This window comes from Volvox carteri, assembly GCF_000143455.1.
Source record: "Volvox carteri f. nagariensis unplaced genomic scaffold VOLCAscaffold_63, whole genome shotgun sequence".
Taxonomy (NCBI): domain Eukaryota; kingdom Viridiplantae; phylum Chlorophyta; class Chlorophyceae; order Chlamydomonadales; family Volvocaceae; genus Volvox; species Volvox carteri.
Window position 1 is genome coordinate 164663 of NW_003307606.1, and position 14939 is coordinate 179601.

The following is a 14939-nucleotide window of genomic DNA, read 5'->3' on the forward strand; positions in this document are numbered from 1 at the left end:
TATAATGCTACGTCCGTTCGTCTAAGACGATGAATCTTCCCTTCGCAACACCACGCCCCGCAGCTGCGGCGGCCCTAGCGGTCCTGGCGGGCGGAGTTGCCAACGTCAGCGCCGGCAACGGGCTTGTTGTCGCCGGCTGCACTGCCTTCGAAGGCGTGGCGGCGCCTTCACCAGAAGGTTCGGACACACGAGTCGTAGGTCGATCCTGAGCCGCTAGTCCAGGTCCAGATTCCGTTGCGGTAAGCGCGGGAGTTGTATCGCCTGACAGGCTGGTGACGTCGGGAGCCACGGGTCCGGCACTGGCGGCCACCGCTGAGAAGAAACGCGGCCTTGGCGGCGGCGATGGTGACGCCGCCGCCTCAGGCCGCAAAACTTGACCCCGGGCAGCAGCAGCGAAAAGCACGGACGGAGTGACAGTCCCGGGGGTTGATACCGTTGGCACGGCGGGCTTTGTTGTTGATTCAGAGTACGGCACCGGTGGTTTCCGAGCCTCAACCGCAGCAGTCGCGGCTTGCGCATCCTTGCTGCTGCCGCTGCTGCTGCCGTTGGCAAACGCAGGACCGGTACCGTCGCCTCCGCCGCCACTTCTGCCGCTACTCATCCCCCCGTCCTCCGTGCGCTCTCCAACTCCACCTTCACAGGAATCCACAGCGGTAGCGCGCGACGCCACAAGTGCCCGGCTCAGCGGCCTGTGCGGCGGAGTAGGAGGCCCAAGCTTTAGCAGCGAAGGCAAGGCGTCCCGCAGGGTCGTCACCCCCGTCGGAAGTGCCGCTGCCATCGTCGCATCTCCGCGTCCTCCGCCCGCCCTGCCGACAGCCTTATCAGCTGCCTCAGAGGCTGTAGCACCTGTACATGTCTGACCCTGTCGCTGCTGCCGTTGCTGTTGTCGGTCCACTTGTGCACTTGCATCGCGTTGGGAGTTTACATACGAGTGGTCCTGCCGTTCCACAGTCTGCGCATCGGCTGGAGCAACTGTAGTAACAGCAGAGGCGGCGGCGCCAGCAGGGGGCGATCGTGACGACGGCGGTGAACCTGCCGTTGTTATCGCCGTGGCCGCGGGCAGCGGCACTTCCCGTGCGCCGCGTTCCACCTCCCGCGGCATGGCCTCTAGCAGCGGCTGCAGCAGGCTCGACGACGGCGCCCAAGCCAAGCTATGGCTGTCGCCGTAGAGTTCCGCCAGGCCAACATAATCTGGATGGCTTTCATCTACCTCTACGACCACAAGCTTGGCGCCGCCGCCGCGGCCGTTGAAGACGCTGCTGCGGGCGCTGGCGGTGCTCGTACCGCCGACGCTGCGGTGGCTCCTGACGCTCCCGCCGCCGCCGCCGCCGCCGCTGAAGTTACTCCCATTGCCATCTGAATCACTGCCAGATTCGCTCAGGTCATCGCCGTACAGTCCCACCGGCGGGTAAAGTGACGGGACTAGCAGTCGTCGCGGTTGTTGATGTGGCAATCGCCAGCTCAGGTCGGGAGTTTGCGACGACGATGGCGGCCGCGACGGGAGCTGTCCCTGCTGTAGCTGCAGCGGAACGCTGTGGGAATCCGCGCTGCCATCATGGCTGCTGGCAACTCGATGTCCCGCCAGCTCCGATGATGATAGCCGTGGGGTTAACAGCCGTGAACCTGACGGCGAAGGTGGCGATGAGGGGGTCCTGTCATCAGCCATTAGGATGCTCGGCTCCACTGGAGCTGTAGCCCGGCGAGGCGTTGGATGGGCCAGAGGTGGCGAGGCTAAAAGCGATGACGGCGACGGGGGCCGCGGTGGCGGCAATTTCTGTTGGGTCCCGCCTTGGTGCGACGACAACGGCGGCTGCGGCGGGGATGATTGCGGCGGCGGCTCTTCCGTTGACCACGTTGACAGCGCCGCCATTTGCAGCTTCGGGACGTATTGTGGCGGCGCCGCCGCCGTCAGCACCAACGCTAGCTGCAGCGACGCATCGTGGTCGCGTACTGCAGACAGCAAGCTGCGCAGCACCATGTCGCACCAGGCGCCGTACAGAGGATTGAAGCGCGCCGCCGGCGACGCTGCCGGCAGCTGAGGGCCGGCGAGTGCCAAGGCCGGGGGGGTTGGTGCCGCCTGCGTCACCTTGTCCTTCGTCGGCGCTGCGGTGGTGCTGACGGCGGCGACGATCGCCAGCTGTAGACCCGACGGCGGTGACGACGGCGGCATGTCCACCCTGGAGGCGGCGACCGCACCACCGGAAGGCGGGGGACGCGGCGGCGGCACCGTCGGCTTCTTGATAGCTGACGGCAGCGGCGCCGTGGCCGGCCTGGGAACAGGCTGGGTTGTTTCGTACACCTGTACGACGAAAACAACCGTACTATTCTCAAAAACGGACAAAATCGGTGTGATAGGGCAGATGACAGGAACGTATCAGGGAAGTACGTACTACGAAACACCTGAAGTCAACGATGCACGCGCATGCAAGGAATCCATGGGCATTACGGTGTGCTCGCTGAAAAACTCCAAGAAGCTTAGCTAGCAATATGGAAACCTTCCGAAATTGTATCCCACAGCCATAGCGGCGTAAACCCCCCATCGTATGTCTCTGGTATCTGCTTCAATCGTCAGTGGTTCGTCTTACACCCCATCGCGGCTTCTAACAACCCTAATCCCTACTTGAAAGCGACCCTTTCGTAGCATGACGCCGCCGCCGCTGGGGCTGGCCCCGCCGCTGCTGCCGTCGGGCACGCCAGGCGCGAAGCTGACCCTCAGCCCGCTGGCTCGTCCACCGCCGCCGGCCGCCGCCGGGCGGCCTGATAGCACCCCTGCAGAGATCGTCGCCGCCTCCGACGGTGGACCGTACGGCTGTTGCTGCTGCTGATGCTGCTGTGGCTGCGCCTGGACCTCCTGCTCCCGCAGCGGCGGCAGTGGCGCCGCCACCGCTGCCGGGACACTCGCCTGCGGCCCGTGATTCTGCTGCTTTAAGTCAGGGAGGGACACGCTACCTCGTAAAGAAGGCCGCCGGGACGGCAGCTCCGAAGCAGCGACGCCGCCGCTGGGGCCGGCGGCGGTGGTTGCGTTCCTCGCGGCGTCTGCGAAGGCGGATTTGGCCAGAGCGCCAGAGACCTGCGAAGTATGCGGCAGGTGCAGCTCCGTGAGCGTTGCACCTGGCGGCGACGACGGCAAGGGAGCCGCTGGCGGCGGTGACGGCGGCCGGGCGGGCTCTGCCGGAGAGCCCGCGGCGGCGGTGGCTGCCACGGGACTTGCTGTCCCGCCGTTGTACGGCGGCGGTGCTGGCGTAGGCGGTACGCTGGCTAAATGCGGATGCACTGCCGCGTCCCCGCCGCCACCGCCGTTGCTGCCGCCGACGCTACTGCCGCCATCGTGTGCAGTACAGGAGCCGTAATTCGGCCCGTTGCTACTGCTGCTTACTCTGTTGCCGCCGTGCATGCTGCCGGTACTGCTACCACCGGCGCCGCCCCCGCCGCTGTCGGTCCCCGACAATGGGAGGTCGAAATCCCAATTGAGCACCCCGCTCATATAGCTGCGGTGCAGAGGAGAAGGCGCGCGGCAGCAAAAGGTCCTCTCTAGCCAGTGTCTTAACTGTTCACGTCATCACTTCCACCAGAACGACAACCTCTTTACTCCAACCTCTCACCGTTATCCCACCCACCCATCTACCCACCCACCCATTCGCCCACGCATCTATCCGCAGACAGCTGGCAAGCCGACTCCCCCTGGCCCCCCGACCCTCCCCACCTGACTCTGCTGCGCAGCTCCCGGTTGTGTGCCTGTTGCGTGGGTACTCGCCCGCCGTACCCCGCCCTCAGCTGCCGTACACGCTCCGTGAGGGGTGGCAGTCCTGCGCCGGAGGGTATCAGGCGTTTCGGCGAGGCCCAAAGCAATACACGTGATCTTGCTGCACTGATCTTGACTGTTTATCTCGTCTGTACGTATGTCTGCATGCACGCAGTCGCCAATAGTGACGACAGCGCGACGGCCATGATTGCTGCCAGATGCAAAAGAGCGGATTGCATGGTAATAATGCACATGCAAGAGTGCAGACGCAAATCGTCCAACTTCCAGTTCATGGGGTTCCTCGGTTGGGCCCCCATGGGCGCATACACCACCCCCGTGGACAAACAGAACAGCTGCAGCTGCAGCAGTAGCAGTAGCAGTAGCAGTAGCAGTGGCACATCTCGACATAGGGGTAGGGCTGTCGGAAGCTCTTTGCTGAGCCCTGGGCTACGAAAAGCCTGCTACCCGGCTACTTCTACCCACCCAGCCACCCCCTACCCATCTACCCACTATTATATCAGTCGGGATGAAAGACCCGTCAGCCAGCCCTACCCCTACCCCTAGCACCCTAGCACCTAGCACCCTAGCACCTGCTAGGAGGTGTTTGACGATATATGCCTTATCACGGGCCTGGGTCCGGAACAGCCTGTGCTCCAGCAGCTGCTTGGCTGAGGGGCGCCTCATGGGGTCCTTCTGGAGGCACATCGCCACCACCTCGCGCATGGACCTGGGGCGGGGGGGTAGGAGCGAGGGAAGGAGTTAGGAAGGAGGGTGTTAGGGGAGGTTAGGGCTGCCAAAAGGGGGAAAGGAGGGCGGACAAGGGGGGGCCGGGGGAAGAGGAGCGGAAGGGACAAATTTGGAAAACAATAACAGCAACAACAAGAACAACAGGAAACGATACAAAGAAGTCATTATTATCCGCGATGTGGCTGAAATGAGTTATCGCGTTGTCGGTGGAGGGGAAATACACATGCACCTGGATCCGCCTCCATGCCACCTCCTGTCCTCCCCCACTCATCTCCTCTCCTCTCGCCCACCTGGAGAAGGTCCTCTGCCCCACGCGGTCCTCCAACTGGGGAGGCGGGTTCTGCAGCGTCAACATCAACACCTGCAGTTCAACAACGGACCGCCGAAGTCACACGGTTACCCCGCGCCGTCGTACAGGGTTGTACGCGTGTGTTGCTTGGATTGGCTTGGGTAGGGAAGGGGGCCCAGCCGGGGGCCAAGATGGCTGCTTGCTAAAGAGAGCGGGAGTGCGGGTTCCTGGAGCCCTTTTGAGGAGGGAAAGTTCTTCCCCTGGCCGGTGCACGCCCCGTGCGTGGCCCCCGCCGGGGGGCCCCCCCACCATACACACACAGTGCACGCATACATTTGGCAGATGTCGCGAACGTTAGGATAGGCTGGTGCTGTACGTTGTACGTACATACGTACATGCGTACGTACATGCAGCCGGCTGCTGCGTGTACCTTGAGGGGTGGCAGCTTTGCGAAGGGCGCCGACCCATGGGCCATCTCCAGCAACGTGATGCCGAATGACCAGATGTCCGCCCGGTCGTTGTAGGCGCTCTCCTGCGATCCGCCGGCCGGGTAGAGGCCCCGGCAATCCGTCCATCCGTAAGTCAGTCAGTCAGGACGAGACAACACTGAAACGGGCGCGCGATGTCATAGGACATGGGCATATATGACATACATACATGCATACATACGGACGGACCGAACTTTAGGTACATGCGTGGTACATTATAGGTGACAAAGGGGCAAAATCTACAGCCAGCGTCGGCAGCGCCCCGCCCCGCCCCGCCCCCCCCCGCCCCGCCCGCCCTAGTGAGGCCAGCCGGGCCTGAGCGCACCTCCACCTCGCACCTCCACCTCGCACCTCCATGACTTCCGGCGCCATCCAGCAGGGCGTCCCGACCAGCGTCCTCCTCCTCATCAGGTCGTGCCCCCAGCTGCCGGAGCGCTCCATGGTGGCGCTGACCCCGAAGTCCCCCAACCGCACGGTGCCGTCACCCCCCAGCAAGATGTTGCCCGCCTTGACGTCCCGGTGGATTGCGCCCTAGGAGGGGGAGGGGGAGGGGGAGGGGGCAAGACGAACCCCAAGCGAGTGAAGCTACTGCCAGGGAAAAAGTGCTGAGGGGGAGGGGGAGGGGGAGCGTGTTCTTATTGCTGTCGCTGTCAAACGTTTAGTCCATACTCGCTACTCGTATTTCTACATGTTATAGCGTCGTATACCGCTGACCTCTCGCACCTGTTTGTGGAGGTAATCCAGCGCCCTCAGCACCTCCTTGGCGATGGTGGCGATGACGGGCTCCTCCAGGCCGTCATTGTGGGCGTAGCGCATCACGTGAGCCACGGAGCCGCCCTTGCATACACCCCCCGGAACCAAGGCAAGAGACAGAGGCAAGCAGAGCCGCGCGAAACGGGGACAGAGGTTGGGATTAGCGATGCGGGTGGGCAGGGGGCAATTATAAACGGGTGGGGCGGCGCAGCAGTATCGAGGCGGGTCGATATCGCTCAAGGCCGGGGTTGTCCTCCTGCTGTGTATGATGGCGGCCTTTCCGCCATCAGCGTGCAGGTAAAAGGCTATAATTCTTCTGTATGTTGGAATCGGCGTGTCGTACATTCCGTGCAACGTACCTCCATGTACGGCATAACGAGCCACAGCTCGCTGTCCGCCACGAAGGAGCATAGCAGCGGCAGCACTGCGGGGTGCTGGTAGCGCCTCATGATGGCGACCTCCTCAATTACCACCTACACGTATATACACATACATACATACATATGCACACACACGCACACAGACACGTAAATACACCGACGCGCGTTAAAAACCAAATAAGCACCTTCGGACATTGCTGGTGTGTGTGGGGTGGGAAACTGAAGGATGTTTTTTGGTTGAAGGAGAACCGCTCGCTCGTTGGAGATGCCGTCCGCCCTCCAGCCCACTCGTCCCCCCCATTCGCACATTTTTCCTTCTTGCCCTCCTCCCGCCCTCCGCCCGCCCTCCTCCCGCCCTCTTCCCGCATTCCGCGCCACTCCGCTCAGCCCGGGCCAGCCCAGCCCAGCCCAGGCCCCTCCCCGCACTACGGACTCTTCCTCAGCTCCGCCGGCTTGCAATGGAAATCCATTCCTTATCCCTCTCTCCTGCCCTCCCCGCTACCTCTACCTGCAGGTCGGCATCCGAGAGGTCCAGGTTGCATCGCTTGATGGCCACCACCGCTCCGAGGGGGAGGCAACGGGCGCGGTGGACCGTGGAGGTGACCTGGGGGGGGGGGTGAGGGGGGGAAGGCCCCCGGGACGGCGCGTGCTGGGGCGTTAGTAGGTAACGGAAACGAGACCTCAGAATGTGACACTCAGATAAAGCAGCCGCTAACTGTCAACTGTCAACTGCCCGTCAAGCGGGGATGGATGAGGGCCCCCGCTAGGCTCAGGCAGTTAAGCCGGCGTTGGCAGTGGTTTGGAACGTTCGAGGCAAGACGACCAACGGAAAACCGATGGTGAAGGTTGAACGGGGAAGAAAACAGGTGATGGCTTTGACAGCCTTTGACAGTAAGCGGCTAGATTCTGTTTTGTTTGCTGTGCGGTAAATACATGTTTTCATATGAAACACATATTTTAAGGATAGGGAAAAGCGAGTGAGTCTAAGCGCATTAGAACATAGGTACAACTTTGGCTAAGCCAAGGCGAGGTACTCCGTATCAATTATGTAGCTTCCACTACGTCCAAGGCGCAACGCGGTAAAAGGCACCCTTGCCTAATATGCATGGAAAATCGCCCAAGCATGACCCGTCCGACAATTCAAAACCAAGTCATGTTGGAATTATCAATATCGCAGGGATGGCATGGACTTTTCATTATTAGGCTGTGCTGCAAGGCCCCCAGGAAATAAGGTGACCCACGGGTCGGTAAGGAGCGCTCGCACGCGTTGCCACATGCCGGTCTCAGCGTGCCGTCGCTGTTGGCGGCCGTATCAGGCAATCCTTATTATTCTCACCCCGGCTCCGCACTCCTCGAGAAGTTCGTATTGAGAGGCATCCGTGGGGTAGTTCTTGGGCTTCAAATCATGCAAGAGGTTGGCGCTTTTGGACTTGAACATTTTTATCCCCTAAGCTGCCCAAATTAAACTAAAGAAATCTCCCCAAATTTTCTTTCCAGAAAAAAATAAGATAGTTCCAAGCTTTATGTCGCAGTTCCGCACTTTAGGATTGCGGCGAGCATCTGTTTTTTAGAGCAAGCAGTTTTCACTCAGGAGTCCGAAAATCTCAACTAGTATGCTGTCCGAGTATGCTGTATGAAGCATTTTTTGTTTGCAGCTGGAAAGGAATTGGACGCAAACAATTGGATTGTCGGGACGAAGTCTTTTTCCTGCGCTTTGCGTCAGCGCCGTACAGGACATGCTTAACGTAAACCTACGTTGCAGAGCTACGCGACTGGAGCCATGTCGTCGAATTTCTCCGGAGCTTTGAACACTTCTACAGGGATTTTTACGTCAGCTGCACATATCCTCACGTTCATGTCGAGCTATCCGCTTCAGCAGCAGCAGCAGCAGCAGCAGCAGCGGCACCGGCGCTTCCGAAACAGCCAACTCCCGGTGTCGTTTCGGCGCAAGGTTGCGACAGCGGTGGCCTGTTCCGGGCCCTAATATCTCCGCCACTTAACGGAAGCAAGGATTATAAACGATAGAAGGCAGTCCGCCGGCAGCGCCGAATTACAAGTCACAACTTGGTAAGAAAATCTGACGCTCACAGGTGAAGACCCATGTTCGATGAAGCGGCCTTTTTGGAGAAAAAGCTAGCATTCCTTCACGACACGTTCTTTCGGCGACTAGCCGCTTCCCCCGATTTTTCTTTTACCCTTTTTTCATATTTTTCCAGCACGACCTACCACGTGGCCTTATTCAGGGACCAGCAACAACTTCCTCCTCTTTCAACGACGGCAGCAAGGGCAATCACACGGAGCGACCAAAGCTTGGGACAACAGACGCTCGAGGGCCACAGCCATCCCCGTCTATCGGCATCGATCAGCGCGTAGCTAGTTCCTCCGCGTTTCACCGCATTTGCAGCGGACACCTCTCCCAACAGTCCCATCAGCACATACACATCATACAGATTACGTACGCACTACCACCATCATCATATCACCATGCGGGCCACCGCCACAACACGTTTTGCAGCGCCAGACAGCCGTGGCTCAAGCAGCACCAGTGCCGCGCAGCCCTTTAGGGCTTCTTCCTCCTCACACCGCCTGGGCCTGGGCCTGGGCCTGGCCCCGGGGCCAGTTCCCGCACCGGGCGGCCCCCAAGCGGTTGCGGCGGCCACGGCGCCCGGTGGGGCCCGGGGCCTACCGCCGCAGCCGCAGCCGCAGACGTGGAGCCCACGTCAGGGTGACGTGGCTAAGTCGCAGGATAACCAGCAATATCTGCAGCATCGGCACCCAAACGGTCACCCAGATGACCCAGATCGCCAACACGCTGAGAGCTACGACCAGCAACGTGAGAAGCACCGGAGCCAGAACCGGGACCAAGACCACCACCACCACCACCACCCCCAGCACCACCCGCAGCAGCGCTTCGCGGATATCCACCGTAATGACCAGCACCAGCCCCAGCTCCAGCACCAGCAGCTCCAGCAACTTAGCAACAGCAACAACATTGAACTACTTCATTCCCAGCAGCAGCAGCACCATCATCATAACCACAACCTGTATCACCACCCAGAGGGTAAGGAGGAGCAGCAGCTGCACGAGCACCAACAGAACCACGAACACCACCATCAACACCATCATCATCACGACGATCAGGCATGGCATCAGCAGCAGCAGCAGCAGCAACAGCAACCTCAGTTTCACCATGAGCAGCAGCACCACCACCATCACCAGGACCGGCAGCAGCAGCAGCAGCAACAGCAGCACACCAGTCGTCATCCCGGCGAGGGCACGCAGGGGGAATTGTCGATGGCGGCGGCACACCCGGCAGCGCCCAACCGCCGCTTCGCCGCCGCCCGGGCCGCCGCCGTGTCGGGCTCATCTGACGAGCCGCCGGTGGGTGCCTGGGTGGGGGGGTGGAGGTCCTCTAGGGGTGATGGTTGGTTGAGGCCTCCAGTAAGAAGGGCCCGGTAGAGTAAGAATTTAAGCAAGGGAGAAGAAGAGAGGAGGACGTTTGCTGCTTGTGCGTTGTGCGTGGGGAGTTTATTGGGTGATTGTTTCAGGGGAGGGGCGTTTTACAGCAGGCAAGACAAAGGATATTAAGCGCCTCATTTGAGCCTCAATCATGACGCGAACGCATACATATATAAAATGTATGTACATATGTATATATGTAAATACAAGTATGTTATGATATGTTAGTATATATTATACTGTAATACGTAGATTGTTATTATTATTATATAATGTATTATATGTTATGTATCCCGTAAGGAACGGGACTGGAGTTCTTTCGTTGCATCTATTTGTGCGGCACCCCTCTCCCCCATCATCTCCTGTGACCGGGACGGGACGACTGGTCCTTCCGTTCCCAGGCAGTGTATTGTGATGAACCCCGGGTCGTTTGGTTGGTGGCAAGGAAAGAAGTATACATACTCGTGTGGGCGCGCTTGGAGCTGCTCGGCTGCTCGTTGGTGGATATGGCAAATTGTTCCCACGCCATCTCCAATGCATGTATCCCGCTTCTGCCCCAACAGGAAGTCTGCAGTTCAACTCCGACTGGGCGCTGTTATCTCCTCTCCCCGGCGTTACACGAGCTGCATCGCTCTCTTCTGCCCTCACGCACCACCGCCCATGACGTCGTGAGCGTGGACGAGGCCTGCCTGGTGGACATACCGCTGGCGCACGGCAGCCGTGCACCAGCTGTACGGCAGGACGAGCTGTACGACATGGCAGCCGACACGGTGGCGGTGGCTCTGGCGGCGGCGGAGGCCTCTGGGCTATCGCCCGAGGAGATAGAGCAGTACGGCATGGATTTGTTCATCGCTGGGCGCTCGCGCGACGGGGAGCTTGCGGAGGCGGAGGCGGAAGCTGGCGCGTGGGTATGTCCGTACGGTGGCGGCGACGATGCTGTCGCACCCGGCTTTGCGGCCAAGGCAACGTCACACGTCAAGCATTCAAGGGGCCACACAGAGCACCACCATTTGCGACACAGCGTGAATCACGTGCAGCGGCAGCACAGGCGCGACATCGGCCTCCACAAGGAGCCGTACTGCTATTCCTTCTTCGCCGCCGGCGGTACGGCAGGACCCCTGAACGAGGAGGTCCCCCTCCCGCATGGATTGGGCTGGGCGGACGTGGGGACCTGTCAGGAGCAGCTTGGAGAGTACGGCGGTGGTGGCGGCGGCGGCAGGCCTGATGACGACGAGGGCATGACCCGTGGGTCGTTGGAGACGGGAGGCGGGTCTGGCCCAGCTGCGTGGGGCGGCAGGGCTGGCGGACCCACCCAAGCAGCTGCTTCGGCCAGCAGTATCGACGGCGGAGGCGGAGGCGTCGGTCCTGCTAGTTGCGGCGGCGCCCTGTCCGGGATCGTCGCGCCGCAGTTAGGCATGATGGGACGGCACGGCCGTGGAGCATTGCTGTCGTACTTCCGTGTGGCGCCTGGCTTCCAGTTCCCTAGGCTCCGAGTCCTGTCGCCGGCATGCGTACCCCTCCGGGCATTGCCACCATGGCGATGTGGCGTGAAGATGACATGTAGTACAGCCATGAGCAGCGGCGGCGGGGCCGGCGAGGGGACGTTGCTTGTCTCCGCGTCGTCGTCATCACCGTCGCTGGCGTCCTCGGGTGCCGTACATGCGTTGCCGCCGCGGCTGGCGCTGAAGAATTCCACGGTTGGCCGCCGCCGCGTGGCGTTGGCAGCACCCATACCGGCTGCTAAGCGTGGCGACACCGTTGGCAGCAGCAGCAGCAGCAACAGCAGTAGCAGCAACAAGAAGAAGAGCGGTAAAGGGAGGAAGAAGGTGCGAAAGGATGACGGCGGGAACAACGACGGCGGCGGCGATAGCGCAAGCAGCGGTACTGGCACCGAGGCTGCAGCGGGCAAGCCACAGGAGTCCGCCGCCGCCCCCGCCAGCCCCCCCAAGGCTGTAGCCTGCAGGACACGCGGCCAGGCTGTCAGCCGCCAGGCGGCTAGGCCAGTGGACAAAGTCACGAGAGCCGTTGCCGAGGTGGCTGATGGTCGTACCGCACCAAGGACCACACCAAGCGCAGGTGCCGCGCCGGCGAACGTCGTACCGGCGGCAGCGGCGGCGGCGGCGGAAGACGTACGTCCCGCAACGTCGCCTCCCGTCACCTACACCTTTACCAACTCGGACGGTCTGCACGCCGTCGACACCTCCGCCGGGAACCCATCCGCGACGTCGCCGCCGCGGGACGGCCGCTCCAGCGGCACGAGAGGTCGGAGGCCGGGAGGTCGCCGCACTGCCCCGGCCGCGAATCCGAGTCTTGGGCCGAATTCCGACGCCAGGAAGCACGCGGACGACAGCGCAGCCGTCACCGCGACGATCGCGTCGCAGCCATCCGAGACTTCCACTACCCATCCGGCGGCCACCTCCCATCCCGCTTATGCCGTGGCAGGCAACGTGATTGAACCGCCAAACGGGCTACAGACAGAAGGGCTCGGTGACGCTATCGTCGAAGAAGGCGGCGGCGGCGACGGCGCTCACAGCGACGGCGCCGCCGCCGCCAGCAGCTTCTCCACCCAATCCGTCGCTGTCTCTATGGAAAGTGATCTGCTACTGGCGGCGCAGCGGCGCATGGAGGTAGACGAGGTTTCGGAGCGCTTGGCGGCGGAGCTCGCAACCATGGTGGCCGAGCAGCAGCAGCAGCAGCAGCAGCAGCAGCAGCAGCACTTAGCCCGGGGGCCGGTGCCACCAGACGAGGCGGAGGGCGGGGAGGCTGTGGAGGAGGTGATGGGCGGAATCTTGAGGCAGCTGGAGAAGCCCCAGCAACAGCAGGAGGAAGGGCAGGAGGAAGAAGGGCAGCAGGAGGAGGAGGAGGAGGAGGAGAGAGGGGCCCTGAGCCGAGCTGCTGACGTGGCGCAGGCACAGCGTGGGCTGCAGGCGGTGGACAGGTCGACTGGGGGAGACATAGTGGTGGAGGGCGGTGGAAGGAGAGCGGTAGGGCCTAGCTCGACAGCTGCCGCCGCCTCCGATCCGCTAGGAACAGCAGCCCGCAGCGACAAGTGTGACGCCGCGGCGGTGGCGACAGCTGCTACTGCCGACGGCGGCCGGTCCAGCAGTGACTACTTGAGCGACCGGGACATGGAGCAGATCAAACAGACCATTCTGACGGACCAATTCGACTTGGATTGGGAAGTGAACACCATTAGCGGCAGCAGCAGCAGCAGCAGCAGCAGCCCGGCGGCCTCCGCCACCGAGCTACAGCTGGAATCCCAACGGACGTTGGCGGACATCCAGGCCGCCGCAGATCTGCCCGGCGGCCCGACGGGGGCTCCCGCCGCGGCGCAGCGGTTTGAACCGCCCGGGGATATTGCGCACATGGCCGTGGACGAGGATATACCGGCGGTGACGGAGGAGGCGGCGGCAGAGGCGTCAGCGGAGGCGGATTGTGACCCGGGCGTGCCGGAGCCCCCCGGACAAGGGTTGGGGAGATCCTGGCCGGAGGAAGCAGCAGCAGCGGCGGGGGCGGCGGCGGCGGCGGGGGCGGAAGAGGAGGAGGTACCAGTCGTACCGCCACCGCGAACGCTAGCGGCTGTGGTGCTGAAGGCAGTGGAGGCGGCAGCGGCGGCAGCGGTAGATGACACAGCAGCGGCCTTGTCTGCCGGTGTCATTGCATCCGTTGCGTCTTCCTTTCCTTCTGGTACGACCGCCGTACCGGTGCCTACAACAGCCGCCGCTGGTGGCGTTGGTGGTGGTTTACTGGGAAGTTCCCCACAGTCATTCCGCAGCAGTGGCGGTGGCGGCGGTGCTGGGTTTTCTGGCGGCAGCAGTGGCGGTGGCGGCGGTGTTAGTGGTAGCGGCGGCGCCGCCGCCAGCAGCAGCAGCACGGACGAGGACGACGTCAGCAGCGACACCAAACGCACTACTTCATCCTCCGCCTCAATCGCCGCCAGGGCCGCCGCCACCGCAACGGCCGCCGCCGCTATCGGCCAGGGCCCCCGGCGGCGGCGGCGCGACTGGGGCCCTGGAATGGGCGGCATTCACTATTGGCTAAAAGATCTGGCAGTCGAGCGCCAATCTGCACAAGTGGCATTTGAGCTACTGGTGCAGCAGCAGCAGCAGCACCCCGCGGAGGCAGCCGCAGCCGCCGTCGGCGGCGGCGGCGGCGGTAAAGACGATACATCCGAAGAGCCCAGGCCGCTGCCGCCGCCGGCAGGACCTAGCGGCGGCGGTGGCGGCGGCGACGTCAGCATCGGCGGCGGTGACGTCGCCAGCGGCTCACTTGTCGTGGCGGACTCAGGTCTCATTAGTGGACTCAGCGTCCGTCGTGCCGTACGTGACGTGATACGGGACTTGCCCAGCAGTGGTGACGGCGGTGCCGGCGGCGACGCCAGCATTGGCAAGCTGGGCGGCGGCGTGGAGGAAGGCGGCGGCGGCGGCGGCGGTCACACGCCCTGCAGGGCCCCTTCCCGGGAGACCAATCCCGAGGGCTACAAGGTGATTGGATTATCGCTGGATTACGTACTGGATAGGAGATTTGTCGCAGTGGCTGCTGTAGCTGTGTGTGTTGGATGTTGTGTTGATGGTCAACCTGGCAAAAGCCGTGGGTGGTTTCAGAGGGGGTGTGTAAAACCCGAACAGAGACGGTACCATGGGGAGCTGCTCCCGGTTGTGCACCAGCCGTATGTTGTGTTTACTCCACAAGTCAGAGGGATATGAACTCCGGGGAAAGAGCCGCGTGCCGCTGTCGAAAAAACACAATATGCGCACACCCCACAGCCAGGTGTTATGTACAAAACCCCGCCCTTTACCCCCATCGCAATCGTCTCCTGCATATAATGGACCCCCCGTGTCTCGTCCCTCTCCTGTGTTTCGCCGTACTCACCGTCGTACACATCCCTTCCATGTTCCAGGCCGCTGTGCACGCGACTAATATGGTAGAGGCCGAGGCCGCGGCGGGGCTGGTGTCGTACCCGCCAGACGTGGCGAAGGAGGCGTGTGAGAAGGCGGCGGGAGGGGAGGGCGACCTCCGTGACATGTCGTACGGCGGCAGCATGGATGAGGAGGCGGCGGAGGGGCTTGCGGGTAAGTGTG

At 62.2% G+C, this 14939-nt stretch overlaps 3 protein-coding genes across 3 annotated transcripts in view; 1 reads left to right on the forward strand and 2 right to left on the reverse strand.

The window, feature by feature from the left end:
- Positions 1–4189: 4189 nt before the first annotated feature.
- On the reverse strand, positions 4190–7000 carry VOLCADRAFT_67210 (uncharacterized protein; the record flags this gene model as incomplete). The annotated part of the gene is made up of 7 exons (XM_002956625.1): positions 4190–4469; positions 4780–4850; positions 5209–5310; positions 5618–5797; positions 5990–6103; positions 6379–6492; positions 6908–7000. Coding segments are annotated over 7 exons (954 nt in total), but the record flags the coding sequence as incomplete, so codon positions are not given.
- A 1873-nt stretch (positions 7001–8873) lies between these two features.
- Positions 8874–9663, reverse strand: VOLCADRAFT_97654 (uncharacterized protein; the record flags this gene model as incomplete). Its single annotated transcript, XM_002956626.1, has 3 exons — positions 8874–9003; positions 9086–9363; positions 9589–9663. 3 exons carry the CDS (start codon positions 9661–9663, stop codon positions 8874–8876), a joined length of 483 nt encoding a protein of 160 aa, XP_002956672.1.
- Positions 9664–10144: 481 nt separating this feature from the next.
- VOLCADRAFT_97655 (uncharacterized protein) overlaps positions 10145–14939 on the forward strand; it is a gene marked incomplete at both ends in the record, with an annotated part of 8020 nt that continues 3225 nt past the window's right edge. Inside the window, 6 exons of the mRNA XM_002956583.1 lie at positions 10145–10153; positions 10422–11555; positions 11808–12530; positions 12768–13562; positions 13839–14342; positions 14759–14930. Of these exons, the coding sequence (XP_002956629.1) occupies positions 10145–10153; positions 10422–11555; positions 11808–12530; positions 12768–13562; positions 13839–14342; positions 14759–14930 (3337 nt within the window). The remainder of the gene's footprint in view (positions 10154–10421; positions 11556–11807; positions 12531–12767; positions 13563–13838; positions 14343–14758; positions 14931–14939) is intronic.